Source organism: Delphinapterus leucas, chromosome 18 (assembly GCF_059928025.1).
Source record: "Delphinapterus leucas isolate spDelLeu-1000000601 "Yukka" chromosome 18, BTC_Dleu_Yukka2, whole genome shotgun sequence".
Classification (NCBI taxonomy): Eukaryota; Metazoa; Chordata; class Mammalia; order Artiodactyla; family Monodontidae; genus Delphinapterus; species Delphinapterus leucas.
The window spans coordinates 65,405,907-65,429,130 of record NC_143146.1 but is presented as its reverse complement, the minus strand read 5'-3'; the positions used below and the strand labels follow the sequence as shown (position 1 = coordinate 65,429,130).

At 38.0% G+C, this 23,224-nt stretch overlaps 1 protein-coding gene across 8 annotated transcripts in view; it reads left to right on the top strand.

Annotated features, from left to right (window-relative positions):
- Positions 1-23,224, top strand: part of FREM2 (FRAS1 related extracellular matrix 2) — a 163,572-nt gene that overhangs the window by 5,882 nt on the left and 134,466 nt on the right. For all 8 annotated transcript variants that reach the window (XR_016388715.1, XR_016388714.1, XR_016388716.1 and 5 more), the window contains exon 2: positions 11,677-11,766. Coding sequence is in view for 5 of the 8 variants with exons in the window: in XM_089899653.1 (XP_089755779.1) it covers positions 11,677-11,766 (90 nt within the window). In the remaining 3 variants the exon portion in view is untranslated. The remainder of the gene's footprint in view (positions 1-11,676; positions 11,767-23,224) is intronic.

Here is a 23,224-nt window from a genome sequence, read left to right as displayed (position 1 = left end):
CCGGGAGAACAGCTCCCTTCTTGCCATATGTCCTACTGCAGTGACCTTTATTAGAAGGAGTATTGTATTTTGAAAATACAAGCTAAATTGTCAAAGGAGGAGCTCGACTTTGGTGAATTAAATTTAAAGCAGGCTTTCCAGTTCTGCTCTGTTAGCCACACCCGTCCTCTGAGCAGCCTGTTTTATATGCTGCACACAGTTCATGAAGCATGTTAGCATCTTAGAGAAAGATGTGCTTTCTAAATTCTATATATCCACATTATTATTATCATCACCCACCATTCAAATAGAACCTTCAAATTTATATTATTTTGCTTGCTTTTTTAGAGGATTTGTTCTAAGTCTGGTATAGTTGTTAGAAACTTTGTAACGAAAATAAAAAGATGTATTTATATTTACTTTGTAGATTTTATAATTTTTCTAAGATTTTATGACTTAGGCTAACACCAGTCCAAAGATGTAAGAGGTAAACACCCGTCTAGATTTAGAATGATTATATGTACAAGGCATGCTACAACAATCCACACAAGAAAAGAAAGTATTCTTAATGATGTATAAGAAGACAATAAGTCCACCGCCAAAATATACAACCACGTCATTGTTAAGAACCTGCAGATATGTTAACAAGATTAGTAGTAGAAGGAAGAAATTTTCTCATTTCAAACCTCCTCTCTGCCCTGTTTCAAACACAATAACCAACACCGTTGCCTGAAGCATCTGCATCCTTGAGACTAAAGCATTTTTGTAACCTCAGTTTTCTTTGTGTGTGGACAGAATCTGAGACAGGAAGGGCAGGTGACCTGCACAGAGTTACTCAGTGACTAAAGGGAGAAGCCCATTCAATCTGCTGGCTTGGGAGTTAGAGCTCTGTTTTCTAGAACGTGCGACTTTCATTACAAAGAGCTTTGGGTTGCTTTCATGAAAATCTCACCCTTGTCAGAATGGAAACCAGATGGAGTTAAACCCCAGGGCTTCCCAGGGGGAGTGTTCTTTTCCTGCAGCAGTGTTGTGCTCTTAGATAACAAATGCTTTAATAAACATGGATGTTGCAAAGTATAGTGTTAAAGTAAACTGCTTCTCTGTTTTAGATGCTGGCAAATAGCCCTACACTCCAACCTCCTGATTCTTGGCTGAAAGCCTGACTATATCCTAGGGCTTGCAGGGACAGGAAAACTTCAGAGTGCCAGTGTCATGCCAGACCAGCAGGAAACTTGTGTGAAGGCTTTCTGAGGGTAGAAATGCATGCAATCTTAGACTGGCTTATTTTCATGGAAAGTAAAGCGGATGAAAGGAATATGGAAAGGATATTCTTTACAGGATTGAAAATGGTACTTCAAACGACTCCTCTGATGAGAAAATATAACCTGATTTTAGAGATTTTTTTTTTTAAAAAAAGAAGGAAAATAAGCAAATGATTTAATTTAAATTCTATGGACCAAGTCCAACAGCTCAAAATGTTGGAATATTATTTCCTAAATATTGAGCCATAAAATTCTGCTATTTCATTACAGGCTGTTGCTCTATCTGTCACTGACTTGACATCACCATGATTACTTTTTATAGTCATTTGTAAATATAGAGTAGCTATGAGTTTATTATAAAAAGTGAAGATAAATTTTTAAGGTTACATTTTAAAAGAAATCATCACGTTCCAATAAGAACCCAAATGTTGACTAGGAAAATTGTTGGTATTTAATCACACAGGACTCATTACAACAAGTTGAGGCTGGAGTTTGGTTCATAGGAGTTATTTATGGAGATTAGATAAGTGAGTAAAAATGGAGAAACCTCCATTATAGAGCTACCAAGGCTGCTCTTACAGTAGAGAAACTAAAAGCAGTGACTAAAGTGAGGACTGTACTGTCTTTTTCTTTGTTTTTGTTTTATCTTGAAGGGATGAGATGAACTATATTTTGATGGATTTTCAATGCACTGAATTAAGTCCACTTAGCACATATGGCTTGGGAAGGCTATTGCCAAATAAATTGACTAAATGGTCCCTAGGAGAAAAAAAAAATATTTCTAAAACATTAAATTTCACTATTAGGAAAAGTAAACAAGGTAGAATTAGACAAATTAAGGAAATTATTTAGTTATTTCAAATTTTGCTGTTTCTCAAGGTGCCCTTCCCTGCTCTCTCCACCCCACATCTAAATCACTTGTCTCAAGTACCTGGATTTTTTTCTCTACAATAAATACATAATAATATCTTGTGGGAGATAATTTAGAAATCAAGTTCAGAAATTTCCCAAAGGTAGCCAGGGTGTGACTACCAGGAATGTTAATGAATTTAGAATTAAAAAAAAAATAAAACTATGGAATGATTATGTAGATAAACTGAAATAAATTTGATGCATGTTTAACAATGAGAAGAAAATCTAGTTAATTGTTAGATGTTTACTGAAAGAAAATAACATTTTGGCTGAGGTTTTTATCTTCCTAATACTTCTGTGCCTTAAGAAGCAAGTGTTTATATGTATATTTATAGTGTGTTTTGTTATTTTTAGAGGTACCTGTAGAATAACAGTGTTATGATCAAAGTCTTTACTCACTTGAGATTTTTTAAAAGCCCCCCTTTCGAACAATGCATTATTAACAGAATTATGAAAAGGGTTGTAGTTTGTTTCATCTAATCAATAGCCTAGGCCTAACTTGGAGAGAAAATTTGACACCTGAATGTCTTATAATTGAATTCATGTTCTCATTACTTTAAAAAAGAAAAGTTCTTAAAAATCAGTCTTGAAGAGGTATTTTATTTCAATGAAACTATCTCCCAAGTACGATAGTTTCTGCTTAGAAAACATTGATACAGGGATTGGGTATTGTTGTTGTTGTTTTTCCTATAGTGGAGCCTTTAGATTTTCTTATAGAATTAAAGAAGAAATGGGAACATTGGACAAAGGTCTTCCCCACATGACCGGAGGATGTTGTCTTTATGCTAAGGACCTATAGTCAGAGCAGAGTTCACTTCATTCCTAAACCGATAATTTAAAGGTTGTAAAAGTTAAGAGTTGTAAGAGAAAACAGGTAAAGAGCAGTGCAGGGGGCTTCATTACCCCCAGAGAGACATCATCCATTCGAAGGGAGAGATGCAGGTGTGGACCACGAGAACTCCGGGCTCTTTCATTTTAGATGTAACAAATATTTGAGCCTTTACTGAATGTAAGATCCTGAGCAAAGGACTGTGGAAACAAAAAACAGATTGGAAAAAGAAATTTTTAATCTTCTACAAAAGGCAGCCATGCAGAAAGAGGCAGAATTTGGGGAGATTACAGTAGAGTTAGAAAAGAAATGCTAAGGGAGAACAACACATCTTGAACTTGCTTCACCTTTAGGTATCTCTATTAACAAGAAGGTACTATTAACTATTAAATCAGATATTCCCCTCCTCCTCAAATGTCTGATTGTAAGCAAGTCACCTTCCAAAACTGTGTGAGCCAAGGTAGATCATATGTTTCACATCTGTAAAGCGGAGCTATAGAAATTCATGGAGTAATTTGTTGATTCTAATACTTTGCATCACTTGATACTATTCTTTCATAAAATCATTTTCTTTTTTTTTTTTTTACATCTTTATTGGAGTATAATTGCTTTACAATGGTGTGTTAGTTTCTGCTTTATAACAAAGTGAATCAGTTATACATATACATATGTTCCCATATCTCTTCCCTCTTGTGTCTCCCTCCCTCCCACCCTCCCTATCCCACCCCTCCAGGCGGTCACAAAGCACCGAGCTGATCTCCCTGTGCTATGCGGCTGCTTCCCACTAGCTATCTACCTTACGTTTGGTAGTGTATATATGTCCATGCCTCTCTCTTGCTTTGTCACAGCTTACCCTTCCCCCTCCGCATATCCTCAAGTCCATTCTCTAGTAGGTCTGTGTCTTTATTCCTGTCTTACCCCTAGCTTCTTCATGACATTTTTTTTTTCTTAAATTCCATATATATGTGTTAGCATACGGTATTTGTCTTTCTCTTTCTGACTTACTTCACTCTGTATGACAGACTCTAGGTCTATCCACCTCATTACAAATAGCTCAATTTCGTTTCTTTTTATGGCTGAGTAATATTCCATTATATATATGTGCCACATCTTTATCCATTCATCCGATGATGGACACTTAAGTTGTTTCCATCTCCGGGCTATTGTAAATAGAGCTGCAATGAACATTTTGGTACATGACCCTTTTTGAATTATGGTTTTCTCAAGGTATGTGCCCAGTAGTGGGATTGCTGGGTCATATGGTAATTCTATTTGCAGTGGCTGTATCAATTGACATTCCCACCAGCACTGCAAGAGCGTTCCCTTTTTTCCACACCCTCTCCAGCATTTATTGTTTCTAGATTTTTTGATGATGGCCATTCTGACTGGTGTGAGATGATATCTCATTGTAGTTTTGATTTGCATTTCTCTAATGATTAACGATGTTGAGCATTCTTTCATATGTTTGTTGGCAGTCTGTATATCTTCTTTGGAGAAATATCTATTTAGGTCTTCTGCCCATTTTTGGATTGGGTTGTTTGGTTTTTTGTTATTGAGCTGCATGAGCTGCTTATAAATTTTGGAGATTAATCCTTTGTCAGTTGCTTCATTTGCAAATATTTTCTCCCATTCTGAGGGTTGTCTTTTGGTCTTGTTTATGGTTTCCTTTGCCGTGCAAAAGCTTTGAAGTTTCATTAGGTCCCATTTGTTTATTTTTGTTTTTATTTCCATTTCTCTAGGAGGTGGGTCAAAAAGGATCTTGCTGTGATTTATGTCATAGAGTGTTCTGCCTATGTTTTCCTCTAAGAGTTTGATAGTTTCTGGCCTTAAACTTAGGTCTTTAATCCATTTTGAGCTTATTTTTGTCTATGGTGTTAGGGAGTGATCTAATCTCATACTTGTACATGTACCTGTCCAGTTTTCCCAGCACCACTTATTGAAGAGGCTGTCCTTTCTCCACTGTACATTCCTGCCTCCTTTATCAAAGATAAGGTGAACATATGTGCGTGGGTTTATCTCTGGGCTTTCTATCCTGTTCCATTGATCTATATTTCTGTTTTTGTGCCAGTACCATACTGTCTTGATTACTGTAGCTTTGTAGTATAGTCTGAAGTCAGGGAGCCTGATTCCTCCAGCTCCGTTTTTCGTTCTCAAGATTGCTTTGGCTATTCGGGTTCCTTGTGTTTCCATACAAATTGTGAAAGTTTTTGTTCTAGTTCTGTGAAAAATGCCAGTGGTAGTTTGATAAGGATTGCATTGAATGTGTAGATTGCTTTGGGTAGTAGAGTCATTTTCACAATGTTGATTCTTCCAATCCAGGAACACGGTATATCTCTCCATCTATTTGTATCATCTTTAATTTCTTTCATCAGTGTCTTATAATTTTCTGCATACAGGTCTTTTGTCTCCTTAGGTAGGTTTATTCCTAGATATTTTATTCTTTTTGTTGCAATGGTAAATGGGAGTGTTCTCTTGATTTCACTTTCAGATTTTTCATCATTAGTGTAGAGGAATGCCAGAGATTTCTGTGCATTAATTTTGTATCCTGCTACTTTACTAAATTCATTGATTAGCTCTCGTAGTTTTCTGGTAGCATCTTTAGGATTCTCTATGTATAGTATCATGTCATCTGCAAACAGTGACAGCTTTACTTTTTCTTTTCCGATTTGGATTCCTTTTATTTCCTTTTCTTCTCTGATTGCTGTGACTAAAACTTCCAAAACTATGTTGAATAAGAGTGGTGAGAGTGGGCAACCTTGTCTTGTTCCTGATCTTAGTGGAAATGCTTTCAGTTTTTCACCATTGAGGACGATGTTGGCTGTGGGTTTGTCATATATGGCCTTTATTATGTTGAGGAAAGTTCCCTCTATGCCTGCTTTCTGCAGGGTTTTTTATCATAAATCGGTGTTGAATTTTGTCGAAAGCTTTCTCTGCATCTATTGAGATGATCATATGGTTTTTCTCCTTCAATTTCTTAATATGGTGTATCATGTTGATTGATTTGCGTATATTGAAGAATCCTTGCATTCCTGGAATAAACCCCACTTGATCATGGTGTATGATCCGTTTAATGTGCTGTTGGATTCTGTTTGCTAGTATTTTGTTGAGGATTTTTGCATCTATGTACATCAGTGATATTGGCCTGTAGTTTTCTTCCTTTGTGACATCCTTGTCTGGTTTTGGTATCAGGGTGATGGTGGCCTCCTAGAATGAGTTTGGGAGTGTTCCTCCCTCTGCTATATTTTGGAAGAGTTTGAGAAGGATAGGTGTTAGCTCTTCTCTAAAGGTTTGATAGAATCTACCTGTGAAGCCATCCGGTCCTGGGCTTTTGTTTGTTGGAAGATTTTTAATCACAGTTTCAATTTCAGTGCTTGTGATTGGTCTGTTCATATTTTCTATTTCTTCCTGATTCAGTCTTGGCAGGTTGTGCATTTCTAAGAATTTGTCCATTTCTTCCAGGTTGTCCATTTTATTGGCATAGAGGTGCTTGTAGTAATCTCTCATGATCTTTTGTATTTCTGCAGTGTCAGTTGTTACTTCTTTTTTATTTCTAATTCTATTGATTTGAGTCTTTTCCCTTTTTTTCTCGATGAGTCTGGCTAATGGTTTATCTATTTTGTTTATCTTCTCAAAGAACCAGCTTTTAGTTTTATTGATCTTTGCTATCGTTTCCTTCATTTCTTTTTCATTTATTTCTGATCTGATTTTTATGATTTCTTTCCTTCTGCTAACTTTGGGGTTTTTTTCTTCTTCTTTCTCTAATTGCTTTAGGTGCAAGTTTAGGTTGTTTATTCGAGATGTTTCCTGTTTCTTAAGGTAGGCTTGTATTGCTATAAACTTCCCTCTTAGAACTGCTTTTGCTACATCCCATAGATTTTGGGTCGTCGTGTCTCCATTGTCATTTGTTTCTAGGTATTTTTTAATTTCCTCTTTGATTTCTTCAGTGATCAGTTCGTTATTAAGTAGTGTATTGTTTAGCCTCCATGTGTTTGTATTTTTTACAGATCTTTTCCTGTAATTGATATCTAGTCTCATAGTGTTGTGGTCAGAAAAGATACTTGATACAATTTCAATTTTCTTAAATTTACCAAGCTTGATTTGTGACCCAAGATATGATCTATCTTGGAGAATGTTCCATGAGCACTTGAGAAAAATGTTTATTCTGTTGTTTTTTGATGGAATGTCCTATAAATATCAATTAAGTCCATCTTGTTTAATGTATCATTTGAAGCTTGTGTCTCCTTATTTATTTTCATTTTGGATGATCTGTCCATTGGTGAAAGTGGGGTGTTAAAGTCCCCTACTATGAATGTGTTCCTGTCGATTTCCCCTTTTATGGCTGTTAGTATTTGCCTTATGTATTGAGGTGCTCCTATGTTGGGTGCATAAATATTTACAATTGTTATATCTTCTTCTTGGATCGATCCCTTGATCATTATGTAGTGTCCTTCTCTGTCTCTTGTAATAGTCTTTATTTTAAAGTCTATTTTGTCTGATGTGAGAATTGCTACTCCAGCTTTCTTTTGATTTCCATTTGCATTAAATATGTTTTTCCATCCCTTCACTTTCAGTCTGTATGTGTCTCTAGGTCTGAAGTGGGTCTCTTGTAGACAGCAAATATATGCGTCTTGTTTTTGTATCCATTCCGCCAATCTGTGTCTTTTGGTGGGAGCATTTAGTCCATTTACATTTAAGGTAATTATTGATATGTATGTTCCTATTCCCATTTTCTTAATTGTTTTGGGTTCGTTATTGTAGGTCTTTTCCTTCTCTTGTGCTTCTTGCCTAGAGAAGTTCCTTTAGCAGTTGTTGTAAAGCTGGTTTGGTGGTGCTGAACTCTCTCAGCTTTTGCTTGTTTGTAAAGGTTTTAATGTCTCCATCAAATCTGAATGAGATCCTTGCTGGGTAGAGTAATCTTGGTTGCAGGTTTTTCTCCTTCATCACTTTAAATATGTCCTGCCAGTCCCTTCTGGCTTGCAGAGTTTCTGCTGAACGATCAGCTGTTAACCTTATGGGGATTCCCTTGTGTGTTATTTGTTGTTTTTCCCTTGCTGCTTTTAATATATTTTCTTTGTATTTAATTTTTGATAGTTTGATTAATATGTGCCTTGGCGTATTTCTCCTTGGATTTATCCTGTATGGGACTCTCTGTGCTTCCTGGACTTGATTAACTATTTCCTTTCCCATATTAGGGAAGTTTTCAACTATAATCTCTTCAAATATTTTCTCAGTCCCTTTCTTTTTCTCTTCTTCTTCTGGAACCCCTATAATTCTAATGTTGTCCCAGAGGTCTCTGAGACTGTCCTCAGTTATTTTCCTTATTTTTTCTTTATTCTGCTCTGCAGTAGTTATTTCCACTATTTTATCTTCCAGGTCACTTATCCGTTCTTCTGCCTCAGTTATTCTGCTATTGATCCCATCCAGAGTATTTTTAATTTCATTTATTGTGTTGTTCATCATTGTTTGTTTCATCTTTAGTTCGTCTAGATCCTTGTTAAATGTTTCTTGCATTTTGTCTATTCTATTTCCAAGATTTTGGATCATCTTTACTATCATTATTCTGAATTCTTTTTCAGGTAGACTGCCTATTTCCTCTTCATTTGTTAGGTCTGGTGGGTTTTTATCTTGCTCCTTCATCTGCTGTGTGTTTTTCTGTCTTCTCATTTTGCTTATCTTACTGTGTTTGGGGTCTCCTTTTTGCAGGCTGCAGGTTTGTAGTTCCCGTTGTTTTTGGTGTCTGTCCCCAGTGGCTAAGGTTGGTTCAGTGGGTTGTGTAGGCTTCCTGGTGAAGGGGACTAGTGCCTGTATTCTGGTGGATGAGGCTGGATCTTGTCTTTCTGGTGGGCAGGTCAACGTCTGGTGGTGTGTTTTGGGGTGTCTGTGGACTTATTATGATTTTAGGCAGCCTCTCTGCTAATGGGTGGGGTTGTGTTCCTGTCTTGCTAGTTTTTTGGCATAGGATGTCCAGCACTGTAGCTTGCTGGTCTTTGAGATGGAGATCTCTGGGAGATTTTCGCCGTTTGATATTATGTGGAGCTGGGAGGTCTCTTGTGGACCAGTGTCCTGAAGTTGGCTCTCCCACCTCAGAGGCACAGCACTGACTCCTGGCTGCAGCACCAAGAGCCTTTCATCCACACAGCTCAGAATAAAAGGGAGAAAAAGTAGAAAGAAAGAATTAGTAGAAGAAGAAAGAAAGAAAGAAAGGAGGGAGGGAGGGAGGGAGGGAGGAAGGAGGGAAGGAAGGAAAAAAAGAAAGGAGATAAAGTAAAATAAAATAAAGATAAAATATAATAAAGTTATTAACATAAAAAAATAATTATTAAGAGATAAAGAATTAAAAAATCAAACAAAAAACGGACGGATAGAACCCTAGGACAAGTGGTGGAAGCAAAGCTATACAGACAAAATCTCACACAGAAGCATACACATACACACTCACAAAAAGAGGAAAAGGGGAAAGAAGCATAAATCTTGCTCTCAAAATCCACCTCCTCAATTTGGGATGATTCGTTGTTTATTCAGGTATTCCACAGATGCAGGGTACATCGAGTTGATTGTGGAGCTTTAATCCGCTGCTTCTGAGGCTGCTGGGAGGGATTTCCCTTTCTCTTCTTTGTTCTCACAGCTCCCAGGGGCTCAGCTTTGGATTGGGCCCCGCCTCTGCGTGTAGGTTGCCGGAGGGCGTCTGTTCTTCGCTCAGACAGGATGGGGTTAAAGGAGCAGCTGATTCGGGTCTCTGGCTCACTCAGGCCGGAGGGTAGGGAGGGGCACTGCGTGCAGGGCGGGCCTGCGGCGGCAGAGGCCGGCCTGAGGCGCGCCGTGCGTTCTCCCGGGGAAGTTGTCCCTGGATCCCGGGACCCCGGCAGTGGCGGGCTGCACAGGCTCCCCGGAAGGGGTGTGTGGATAGTGACGTGCGCTCGCACACAGGTTTCTTGGCGGCAGCAGCAGCAGCAGCCTTAGCGTCTCCTGCCCGTCTCTGGGGTCCGCGCTTTTAGCCGCGGCTCGCGCCCGTCTCTGGAGCTCCTTTAAGCAGCGCTCTTAATCCCCTCTCCTCGCGCACCAGGAAACAAAGAGGTAAGAAAAAGTCTCTTGCCTCTTCGGCAGCTCCAGACCTTTTCCCGGACTCCCTCCCGGCTAGCCGTAGCGCACTAACCCCCTTCAGGCTCTGTTCACGCCGCCAACCCCAGTCCTCTCCCTGCGCTCCAACCGAAGCTGAGCCTCAGCTCCCAGGCCCGCCCGCCCCGGCGGGGGAGCAGAGAAGCCTCTCGGGCTGGTGAGTGCCGGTCGGCACCGATCCTCTGTGCGGGAATCTCTCCACTTTGCCCTCTGCATCCCTGTTGCTGTGCTCTCCTCCGCGGCTCCGAAGCTTCCCACCTCCGCCACCCGCAGTCTCCGCCAGCGAAGGGGCTTCCTAGTGTCTGGACGCTTTTCCTCCTTCACGGCTCCCTCTCACTGGTGCAGGTCCCATCCCTATTCTTTTGTCTCTGTTTTTTCTTTTTTCTTTTGCCTTACCGAGGTACATGGGGAGTTTCTTGCCTTTTGGGAGGTCTGAGGTCTTCTGCGAGCCTTCAGTAGGTGTTCTGTAGGAGTTGTTCCACGTGTAGATGTATTTGTGGTGTATCTGTGGGGAGGAAGGTGATCTCCGCGTCTTACTCTTCCGCCATCTTCCCGGAAGCCCTCCGTAAAATCATTTTCTTATATGTAATGCCTTTAAACCCCATAGCATGAACTTATGAGTGATCTTAGGAGATGAATAAACCATAGAACACACACGAGACAAATAAATATCACATACTATTGTTGAAGCAGTTTTTAGCTATGATCTTGGTTTTATGTAACCTTGGAAATAACTACTTGCTGATTGGCCCAGATCCAATAGAGGTCTACTGTATCACTGAACAAAATGATGTTTGTTTTATTATGTTGTCTGTGTGGCATCATTAAGGAGAAAAACTGATAAAATGGATGAATAAATTTTCAAATTGTATTTTAGTCAACACTGAAAACAAACTATAGTGAATTTGATAGCTAGAATAGAAAGCATTAGAAAAAGCATTTCCGAGGCAGAATAACTTTTCACTCTGAATAAAGGTTTCAGCTTTCACTCGATGTTTCCTAAGTTCTCTTTGGCATTGGGTCATGATAGTAATTTCAATCCGTGGGATTTTTTTAAAAAAGATTTTCTTCATTTTTCCTTTCAAAAATTTGGAGAGCTTAAAAACAGCCTGCTATACCACGAGAGGTAAGAAAAGTTAGCCTGAGGTAGAGCCGAGGAACCTCTTTCCTCTTAGGGCCAGTCCTACAGGGAGGCAAAGGGTGTGATTTCAGTAGTGCCAGGAAATCTGCCATGCCTCAAAATATCTCCCTTTCCACCTGTCATGGAGTCTGACATTCCGTATTTAGATAGTCACTCCTTTGGTGCATGAACATGCGAATACCATTGGGAAGGGCAACACCTTGCTATTATTATAACCTAGCTCTTGCATTCTATCTGTGTAAGGGATCAGATTTCCAAGGGACAGCTGAAATCAAGGGGCTTAGAGATATGAGAAATAGGATAGCACTCTTCCCCTTAGGAGAAGAAGGAGATCTAAACATGGCTCAGAAAAGTAATAGCCAATAGGATTTACCATAAATGATGAGTCACCAGTGTTGCCCTAGTAATTAATCATTTCTTATTTGGTTATTTTCTAGCTGACATTGATGATATGAAAATATGCTACGTCTTGAGAGAAGGGGCTAATGCCACAAGTGACATATTCCATTTTACAGTTGAAGATGGTGGTAAGTATTCACTCTCCTGTTACTATAAACAAGGAGAGTGACTTTTATTCGTTGCTCTTTGACTACTTTATTACAGGGAATCGGTATCCAGTATCAGTTTACGCTCACCTGAGTTTGTACTGAGTGAAGTTGGTATTTGCTCATGAAAATCTTACATTCTCAGTCTGACACAATACTACTCTGCAGTGATTGTAAATACATGTTCTAGTTATATTATTCTTGTCTTATGATTTGTAAAGCACTAAAGAGAAAGATCTATGTAAATAGGAGCCCCATGTCCAGTTGTTCAGGTTATACTCTGCATAAAGCTGTCTGCTTGAGGCCACCAGAGGATGTTAGGACCAGCCCAGCCCCACTTGCAAACCATGTGTTCTACCTAGGTGTGTCTGCCCAAAGGGGGTGCCTTTTTCTAATTTTCTTGGGTGCTGTGTGGACTAATGCTGGTGGATCATACGTTACCTTCACCAAGAAATCAGTGCTAAATAAATGTGTATCGAGCTCAGTATGTCTAATGATTTTCTCAGTTTTCTTAGTTTGGGGCATTTTGTGACTTGGTCTAGCTCAGCTTTTCCTTGATGAAGTCTGGATACTGCAGAGAATAGACTATGACCTGGGATCTAAGTCACCTCGGTAATTTATTGTCATCGCTCCCCCAGAGCCCTGACTGCCTCTCACACTCTTCAGCTCCCTTCCCCCACCTGCAGCCTAGGAGGAGAGCTGGCCACTTCTAGATTGATCATAAGGATGTTTGTATTCTCACTTGCTGTGGGGAGAAGGAAAAGAACCTCAGGAAGAATGTGTGAACAGGACACAGGAGATGAGGGGTCCTGTGTGCGGGAGAAGAGAGAGGGAGAAGTGATCCAGTCACCTGTTTCCTTACGATGCTTTATAAAAACGCACAGTCTTCTGTCATCTATCTCAGAAAGATCCCATGCTTACCCTTCCTATTTTTTTGAAGCATTAAATAGCACTTATTTAAAATGTCGTTGGATGTAACAGGATCACAGCTCTGAAAAATGACATCTGCTGGGTGTGTGACAGAGAGGAAAAAGAAAAAAGTGTGTTAACTTGGGTTCAACTAAATTTAATAAGTTTAATGCCTTTACTTTTTTAGCAACCAAATCATACTTTAGTATTCTACATATTGATAAATGAATCTTAGTATGAAACCAAGTTCTGAGAAGGAAATCAACTTATCAGAAAACAATCTGCTTGTTGAATCTTGCTCCCAAATGGGAAATACTACTGCGAGTAAACTTTAGAGTGAGACTCTGAAATAATTCAAATGTCTTATATATATACATATATATTTTATATATATGTGTGTATATATATACATATATATATATATATAAATGTAAGGACTAAATCTTTGTTTCCAAACACCATGTATATCTTTCCGAGTGACTGAATAAACCTCAATAGCAAAAGTATAATTTTCTTTAAAATTCCCCAAAAATGTTTGAAATCCAATGACTACAATTCCAAGACATTACAGCCTATACTTTTTTATACATTTTGCTTTTTCTTTCTTTTTATAGATATATATGCTGTATTATTATGCACTTTTCTTTCCTTAGCTGAATGGAATGGTAGCAATTACTTTAAAATTTTGGTCTGTATTCAAACTTTGGAAAACACTATACTGTATCATATTTCAAAATATTAAGTGAGGAGTGACTAGTTGAAGAGACTGGGTTTATTTTTGGATTTGCTGAAAAAGTGGCTGAGCCTCTAAAAGATTGTGTTTATGGAAATAGGAACTAAATCATTTTGGGAGCTTTTTCAGAGCTAGAGTTTCATGTGAGAGAGAAAAATTCCAGAGATATTGTCCTTTACTCTTCTCCTCCCACTGACTTAGCATTACTTACGGGGCTCAGGCAGATTCTGGCAACTCTCTGTGGAACAGAATTTATGTTAATTTCCCTGATGCAAGAAAACTTCCCTTTGACAGAATATGGAGACCTGCAAGATTAAAAAATAAAAAGTCATATATGTATTTCAAAATAGTTTCAATCTGATACTTATTTTTTTAGGATTTTTGCATTGTCTCTTGTAACATATTCTAATATATCAATGAGAAGTGCAATACTATTTAAACTTACAGAGTATCTTGAATGAAATTCTCCTCCCTGGGAAGTGTGAGGTATTTTGCTAAACAGAAGTAAAAAAAAATGTTTGCAATATTTGTGATAAAAGAAGAAATAAATATATTCTTCCTCTCTACAAAAATATTATACTAAGAATTATTAATTTTTTCTGACCTAGCTATTATATCTTCTAGTAGTACAGTCAGCAATTTCATCAAAATATACTCTAGAAAAGACCTATTTTATAGACTGTAATATTAACATTTATTTTCAAAATCTTCAAATGTAGCAATGTAAATTTCATGAACTAGATGACATGTTTATGAAGATGCATTTGTGATGTCGTTTGACACTTCTCCAAGATATGTATGCCTCAGGAATTATGTCAGGTAATACAAGGATTGAATCTTATGAACAAGGATTCTCCTTGTTTCTCAGTTGGAAGGATCTAGGTCTCCGAGTAGCCAGGTAACTTCCCCAAACACATCCATCCATCCATCTAGGAAGTAACAGAGCTCCCTCAAGGTTACTGACTCTTCTCATCCATTTGATGACAGACTTTTTGGACCAGAGGGTTGGTTTAGTTACTGAATTCAGCTGTAGTCATTTATTATCATTTACTTTATACAATTGCAGTGAGCATATCCATACACCATTCCCATGAAATATATGAAATGCTTCAGTATTTCAGATCTGAGAAGGAAGTCAAGGCACCATGGCATAAAATCAGTCAACTCTCTACTGCCAATTCTCTCTCCAACTCACTAAAAATCACTTTCTTCAAGTCAACCAGATTGATTTTAGGACAGTGACTATCTAAGGAAATTACTGGAGCAAATATAATCCTCACATAACATTAAAAATAAAACATAGGGCTTCCCTGGTGGCGCAGTGGTTGAGAGTCCGCCTGCCGATGCAGGGGACGCGGGTTCGTGCCCTGGTCCGGGAGGATCCCACATGGCGCGGAGCGGCTGTGCCCGTGAGCCATGGCCGCTGGGCCTGCACGTCCGGAGCCTGTGCTCTGCAACGGGAGAGGCCACAACAGTGAGAGGCCCGCGTACCGCAAAAATAAAAAAAATAAAACATAGCTTTTAATTTCAGGAGTCAAGAATAGGAGAGGAGGCTGAGGAGGACAGGAAACTAAAATCCCTTGTTCTCGATTTAATTATATTATCATCAGAGCCTGGCTAGCCGCAGAATTCTCCTGTTATAATGTTCTAACCGGTTAAGACCACCCATGACTAATGGATTGGTGCTTAGGACAGAGTTACTACCTTTTAGTGTTTGGAGGGCTTTGGGGCAATTACCAAAAGACTGGACTAAAGAATACACTAATTGAAGAATAGATAACATCAGGATTTTCACCTCAGAGTTCTACTGTGTTTGGACTTAATGAATGTTGGTTAATATAGCACATGTATACACACACACACACATGCACACAGATCCTCATATGTCAGGGTTCTTTCCATTAGATCTTTTATGAGAACTATCATTTATGCAATTTTGCCTTCATAGCTCCGAGCTCAGTTAAAAATACGTATATGTGGCAGGTGAGTAAACTGAGTCACAGATACAGCTAACTCCTTCAAGTTGTATAACCAGGCAGCTACAGGCCAATTTGAATCCCAGATTCTTTCCTCAAACAGTGACTTCGACACTTATTCAGGATTGACGTAAGAGGGAGGAATACTTGAATTCTTCTGGGTTCTCCAGACTGACTTTTTAGGCATGTTTGATAGATGAGAATGAAGTCAGAGTAGGATCTGCTGAGAGACAAAAAGTTCTGCATCCTCTGGGGTGTACAGTTTTATTTTAGAATACTTTAAAGGTCACTGCATCCTAACATTTATAGTATTCTTTCCTGGTATCACACTGTAATTTTTCTACCTACATGTGGAAAAAAATTTATTCTTTCTAAGGTTGAAATAAACACAAATCAAATCAACCTTAAGGTACCATTTTTTTTAACGTTTTTATTGGAGTATGATTGCTTTACAATAGTGTGTTAGTTTCTGCTTTATAACAAAGTGAATCAGTTATACATACACATATGTCCCCATATCTCTTCCCTCCTGCATCTCCCTCCCTCCCACCCTCCCTATCCCACCCTTCTAGCTGGTCACAAAGGTACCATTTTATAATTATTTTATCAATTAAATTACAAAGAAAGTTTTTAGAAATTCACTTCAGGGATTATGGTGAAACAGGTACACTTCCAAACTATTTGTGAGGTTGTAAACTGAGAAAATAAAGTTGAAGAAACATCTGTGAATATGGAGGTGAAGTCAAGAAGGCTATAATAGGGCTTCCCTGGTGGCGCAGTTGTTGAGAGTCCGCCTGCCGATGCAGGGGACACGGGTTCGTGCCCTGGTCTGGAAAGATCCCACATGCCGCGGAGCGGCTGGGCCTGTGAGCCATGGCCGCTGAGCCTGCGCGTCCGGAGCCTGGGCTCCGCAACAGGAGAGGCCACAACAGCGAGAGGCCCGCGTACAGCAAAAAACAAAAAAAAACAGAAGGCTAAAATATTCCACTTGAGACAGGGCTCAACAGAAGCAAACATTTGTAGGCACATGTATGTCACCATGCGAAAAGTAGCAATCTGGAAATTACTAATGCCAATAAAAATAGAGCTTTTCAGTAATGGTATCTGCATCAGGAAGTGTTATGCAGCCCTTAAAATTCATAATTATAAATTGTCATATTGTAATTCTTCAAATGATCATTTAGTAATGAAATACATTTATTGGAATATTAGTGAAGAACCTGAGCAAATTCCCCAGTAGTCCATTGGTTAGGCCTCTGCGCTCTCACTGCTGAGGGCCCAGGTTCAGTCCCTGGTCAGGAAACTAAAATCCCACAAGCCGCACGGCACAGCCCCCCAAAAAAAACCCATGAAAATGTTACATCAAAATAGGTCATCCATCCAGTTTTCTGGGGCCAATCAACACATGCATCTTCATAGTTACAATCTAAAAGGTCAAACTCTGAAATTAGGAAGTGTATTCCTGTTATCTGTGGCTTCATCCAAAGAGCTTTTGTATATAAGTGTGGGTAGCAATCACCTATGGATTTAGCTAAACCGTCTTCCATCTCTTTTGCTTTTACCCTTTATGTCTTCTCAAGGGTAATTCAATGTAATAATAATAATACAGACTTGGGAAACACATCTAAAAGTTGTCAAACTGGATAAGAAAACAAAATCCAATTACATGTTGCTTACAAGAAGCACATCCTTGAAAAAACATGTATTCTTTTATCCCCTTCATAATAGAGCATTTTACCTGATTTCTTCTCAGCGTTTAACTCTGTAATTTTCCTCTTCTAACATTATAAGTATTCTAACATGAAAGAGCTCCTGTCCCTTTTTAGTTTTGTCTCCAAGGAAATTGTCTAGCTCTTTATTATGTTGTGAAATCCAGTCTCATGTAACTATTCCAGTTATGTCCCACCCTCAGCCCTGATGACCGCTAATCACTCCTCAACTTTCAACTCAGATGTCATTCCTTCTCCAAAGTTGCTCCCAATATCTTGATAACAAAATTAGCCATGCCCTTTTTTTGTGCTTCTATCCCTACCTTTCTTTAGAACAAGAATGTTGTATTCTGATTATTTGCTAATGTGAAGACCTCCGTTAGTAGAGAAGAAACTTTTTCAAGTCAAAAAAAGGTGTCATTAATCTTTATACCACAAGGCCTATCCAGGGGTGAACACACAGTAAATATTAAACAAATATTAAAATAAATGAATAGACAAATGGCCAAAAGAAGCTCTATTTTATATAAGGATCAATTAAATAATATTCTACAAAAAGCTCCTATAAACAGTTCCCAGGGGACCCTTTGCATTCCTTTAGAACATTCTCTTATCCTAGCATTGATTTAAATCCTTGTGGCAGCAAAAAAGATTTTTAGTAAAGCTTTCACATTTTTAAATACATGAAACTAACTGCTGTAAAAATGGCTTTGAAACCTTCAGTGAAATGTACTTAAGATTGAAGAGATTCACAGTAACCACCAGTTTAGAGCTCATGTTATTCTTAAAGAATTCTTTTAAGAAAAAAAAAAAAGTTGTCAGTATGTTATATACTGACATATATAACTGTATATATGTTATATACATATATAACTGTATATAAACATACATATACTGACATATGTGTATAAACATACATATACTGACATATATAACTGTATAAACAGTTATACAATTTTAAAATTTAAAAAGAAATCAACATTTTCTATAAATCACTGAAATTTTTAAGTCAGCACCACTGTCTTAAGTGTTTTTAGTCACCCCAATTTTTTTGCCTCATGTGAGACAACTTTATGACAGGAGAGAAGTAGAAAGCTATATTAGCATAAAGTATCCTCAGTTCTTATTAAAAAGCCATTATGTATATTTTTATGTTTCTTGTTTGTTTGCTTGTTTCAAGTCTCAAAGCCTGATCATCAGATTCAAGATACTTCTTTTTTTCCTGCAATATTTCTCTCTTTTTAAAATTTTTATTTTATGTTGGAGTATAGTTGATTAACAATGTTGTGTTAGTTTCAGGTGCACAGCAAAATGATTCAGTTATACATGTACATGTATCTATTCTTTGTCAAATTCTTTCCCCATTGAGGTTATTACAGAATATTGAGCAGAGTTCCCTGTGCTATACAGTAGGTTCTTGTTGGTTATCTGTTTTACATATAGCAGTGTGTACATTGTCAATCCCAAACTCTGACATAAATCAAGGTACTTCTTAATGGGCAGAAGAAAGAATTAGGATACGTGATCATCTGGCCCGGTATACTTAGTAGGAGGAGCCCTACTTTTTTCTCCATTATGAAAACTGGTTTGCCGCTTCCTCATTTGAGCTCTCATATGACATGGGCATACCGTCTATGAGAGCCTCTCTCTGGTTTTGGCACTGAAACTGGGTGTCAGACATGATATGCGTGTTGGCCTTTATAATGTATCTGGTCCATAGCCAGACATGTGTTGCCACTGTCTTTGATTGTGCCTTGCAGTGCCCAGTTTTTCATCCGCCAAGATCCCTAATTCATTTGCTATTGAAAGATATAAATAGCTTCTTGACATAGTAGAAAAAGCTGCAAAGTCATTTCTGTATATGAAATGTCAGTTAAGGACGAGGCTTTCAGAATTTTATTCTGTACCTGATGGTTGAATACTCAAGACACCAGGAGACTGGAAGCTCTTCATGCTGGTTTAGAAGAAGCACAAGTTTTTGCTGGAAGGTGACCAGTAACTTCAGGGTTTAGAGCAAAGTCATTATTGATAATTAGCTTGAATTTAAAGCAAGGGCTGGAAAAATATAAATAAGTGCAGTAAGTTGGAAAATGAGGTCTGAGTACAAGCATTAAAAGATTTTACAGACATTCAGCTGAGAGGAAAAAAAGCAAGCATTCTTGGCAATAAAGTTAATTACTAGTGACATGAGAACCAGAGGAGAGACACTAGTGCCTCAGGGGGTTATAATAAGACGGTGAAGTAATGTCAGGCACTGATACAAGTATTTTTAATCTGTAAGAGAGCACAGATCCACTAGAATACAGATCCTGGGAGGAGGTGTTGGTGACTATGGCATAATGTTTGTAAGCCTCTCCTTTTTTATTGAACAGTTCAGAACAGTTCAAGTCGTCAGGATCTTTCTATGCCAGATCCCTGCCTTTAAAAGCGTGAATCTATAAAATACCTGTACTGTACTGTCCATGAAAGAATTTGTACCTTTTAAATAGAAAAATATAAACTAAATTTTATTAGTTATTATTCTTTAGGTTCATTCCAAAATTATATGTCATATGGCTGTACTGTTTTCATTAGCTTTTGTTCAGAGGAAACTTTTCTTAAATCATTAAATCTTCCCATGAATATGAATCCTTATTAGACACATTTTTAGAGGTTTAGCATGGTTCTATATTTACTCTCAAAACAAATGATAATCACCTTTTAAAAACTAAGCAAATCTTTCATAAGTGACTAAAATACCATAATCTCAAATCAAATATTTATTTGTGATATATATTACATTACTCAGTAATATCCCAGTCTGTCTTCTTAAATTTGCTCTGCGTGGCCGGGAGAAAGAGACCGTGGTGTTCAATGACAGTTGTCATTAGTATGATTCTATATTTGCTAGAACCTATAAGAATACAACAGAGAACCAGAATGCAATGGAAGAGAAGGTTCAGAGTTTCTATGGTGAAACTTAAAGAGTTTCCCTATTCGCTTATTTATTGAATTATTCAACAAGTATTTTTGGTGCCCCAACTATGTTTCAGGTGTCTATTGGGATCTTGGAAAATAACGATGATCATGGCAGTTTTGACCTCTGACCTGAGGTTCTGATAGCTATGGATGATAAAACAGTAGACAAATACAACACGTATACATTGTTTAAAGTACTATGGGGGTTATAATTAAATCCAAGATAGAGATGCAGATGTCAGGAAAGGCCTCTGAAAGGTGTACTATTTAAGCTTAGACCTAGGATGAGATGAAGCTGCATCAGGAAGAAGGGAGGAAGAAATGTTCCAGGTGGAGGGAAAAGCACGTGCCATGGCACTGAGCTTGGTGTGTTCAAGTGACCGGAAGAACATCAACACACCTGGAGCTCAATTAACAAACCAGAGAGTGGGACAAAGATGATGCTCGAGAGACAGACTGGGGCGAGAGCCTTATAAACCCAGGGCAGTGATTTAGACTTTGTTCTGAGGGAAAGAGAATCCCCCCAAATCATTTTTTTAACTTTTTATTTTATTTTGGAGTACAGTTGATTAACAATGTTGTGTTAGTTTCAGGTGCCCAGCAAAATGATTCAGTTATACATTTACATGTATCCTTTTTCAAATTCTTTTCCCATTTAGGTTGTTACAGAATATTGAACAGAGTTTGGGATTGACATATACACACTGCTATATTTTAAATGGATAACCGACAAGGACCTACTGTATAGCATAGGGAACCCAAATCATTTTAAAACAAAGGAGTAACACATTCCAGTTTATGTTTTCAGATGATGACTCTTGTAGCTGTGGAGGGTCAAGGGGACATATCAAGGAGAAAGCAGGGGCTGTTGCAGGAAGACATCTGATACAGAGGGAAAAAGACAGGCTTGTGTAATTTCAGATCTCAATCTATAGTACTTACTGATGGATTGGATTATGGGGTAAGGAAAAGAGAGAATTAAGCATGATTCTGGGTTTCTTGGCCAGCGGAATATGGTGCTGCCATTTGTTGAGATGGAAAAGACTAGCGGGGCATGGAAAAGGTTGAAGGGAAATTAAGAGGTCCTTTCCAACATATTAGTTATGAGATGCCTTACTTCTTTGAAATGTGTACACAGGAAGGTCAAACTCTTGACGCTGCTTATCTTCCTCTCCATCCAAGTGAGGGGCGCAGCCTCTGGAGTTAGAAGTGGGACAAATACCAGTTGGTGATGTGACCCTGAGCCAAGAGACTGAACCTTTCCAAGCCTCAGTTTCATTTGTAAAGTGGGACAATAATAGTACCTAGCTAATAGGGTTCTTTTGAAGATTTAAGTAAGATTATTCGTGGAAATAGGATCATTCATGCAGCACAGTTCCTGCGGCATAGTAAGAACTGTGCAGGTAGCTACTACTATGAGGGTTTCCAGAGCTTCTCTTTCTGTTTGTCTCCCTTTTTTTTTTTTTTCCCTTGCTTATTTTCCCTCTCACTCCTCCTGTCATTTTCTTTCTTCCTTTCTTCCTCGTGCTTGCCTTTCTCAACTGTGTATAAAGTTTGACTGTCTGACTGTTTGGTTTTGGTGGAAAGATGGGATATACAGGGACAAAAGTGGAAGAATAATGAACACTTCTTCAATGCTGAATCTAAAGGCTAAGAATGCTTCCAAAGTTATTGGACCACTAGTAAGTAGCTAAATTAAGATTTCCATTAATCTAATAATAATGAGTTTTCACTTTGGCCAAATCATAGCAATACAAAACACTGTACCTCTTTTCACTGTACATGTTTTATTTCTCTTTTTTACTGACTGGAAATATAAATTTTATAGACTTGAAGGTTAAATACAGTAACATGCTTTTACCAAAATGTAGTACTCCAAAACATCTTGATTTAGCAATTGTGAGGTTTGAGGGACAGTTTTGATTGCAAGTCTAATACGCTGGGACACAAGCAGCCGAAGACAGTGATAAAATACCATGTTTGTTCAGGTCTTAGAATTTCCTAAATATATTTAGTATAGAATGCTGTACTAAACTATACTGTAGCATAGTTATGCAGCTGACAGGTGTTCCATTTAATCATTATCATAAAGAAAAAAAACCAATAAAAGCATCTTTGAGAAAATTAGTAAATTTAAGTAATAAGAAGAGCATATATTTTGAAATTCTCCGTTTATGTCATTGGAAAATAAGTGCCGTGGATTTGTGTATTACTCTTAACATGTTCCTTAAAAGCTGAATGTTGCTTATGTGAATTATTTGCAGTAAACGGATACTTCTTTTTTTTAAATTAATTAATTAATTTGGTTGCTCCGGGTCTTAGTTGCGGCATGCATGTGGGATCTAGTTCCCTGACCGGAGATCGAACCCGGGCCCCCTGCATTGGGAGCACAGTGTTAACCACCGTGCCACCAGGCAAGTCCCCAGTAAACAGATACTTCTTGATTCCGTGTAATAAAAATGTAAAATCTTATTTTCCTGTGATTTTACAGGAAAACTGTCTGCTTTTTAAAAATCTCATCCTTCTAATGTTCTTAAAAATAATGATTGGATAATATGTAGGCTTTATTTAACAGCTTCATTTATCTGTTTCTACCTGATAAGTTTTACAGCCATGGGTCTTTCTGCAATATTCCAGTGAAGTCAAAGGGAAAAATGTCATACCTAATCCCAATTGCAAATAAGGAGAAATGTGGTTTTTTAACATTGTGATAAAGTGAGGAATGTGTGAACCACACACACACACACAAAATATAGATGTTTTGGTTCTTGCTTCACAAATGTAGATTGATTTCATAATGTACATTTCCTAGGAGCAATACTGTTTGTGTAAATGAGGGGGAAAAAGTTTTCCTGAACCTTTTCTTTTAGAACAGTTAGTGTAAATTTACTAAGATCATTAATTTATTGATCTGTTTCTGCCCCTAAGGATAAAAAATCAATTGCCAAGTAGTGGTATCATTAGCGATTTTTCACTAGGGAATAAATATAAGGTTAAGAAAACAGTGTACCTTTAGGTGGTTCACATTTAGAATTCTCGTATTGTTGTTACGGTAGAAGATTCCAGAATAAATTATTCAGTTATGGCTAAGTACCATTTCACATAAGACTCACTTTTTGCAGAGGCTATTAGTATTCTTGGTACTAAGAAATTAA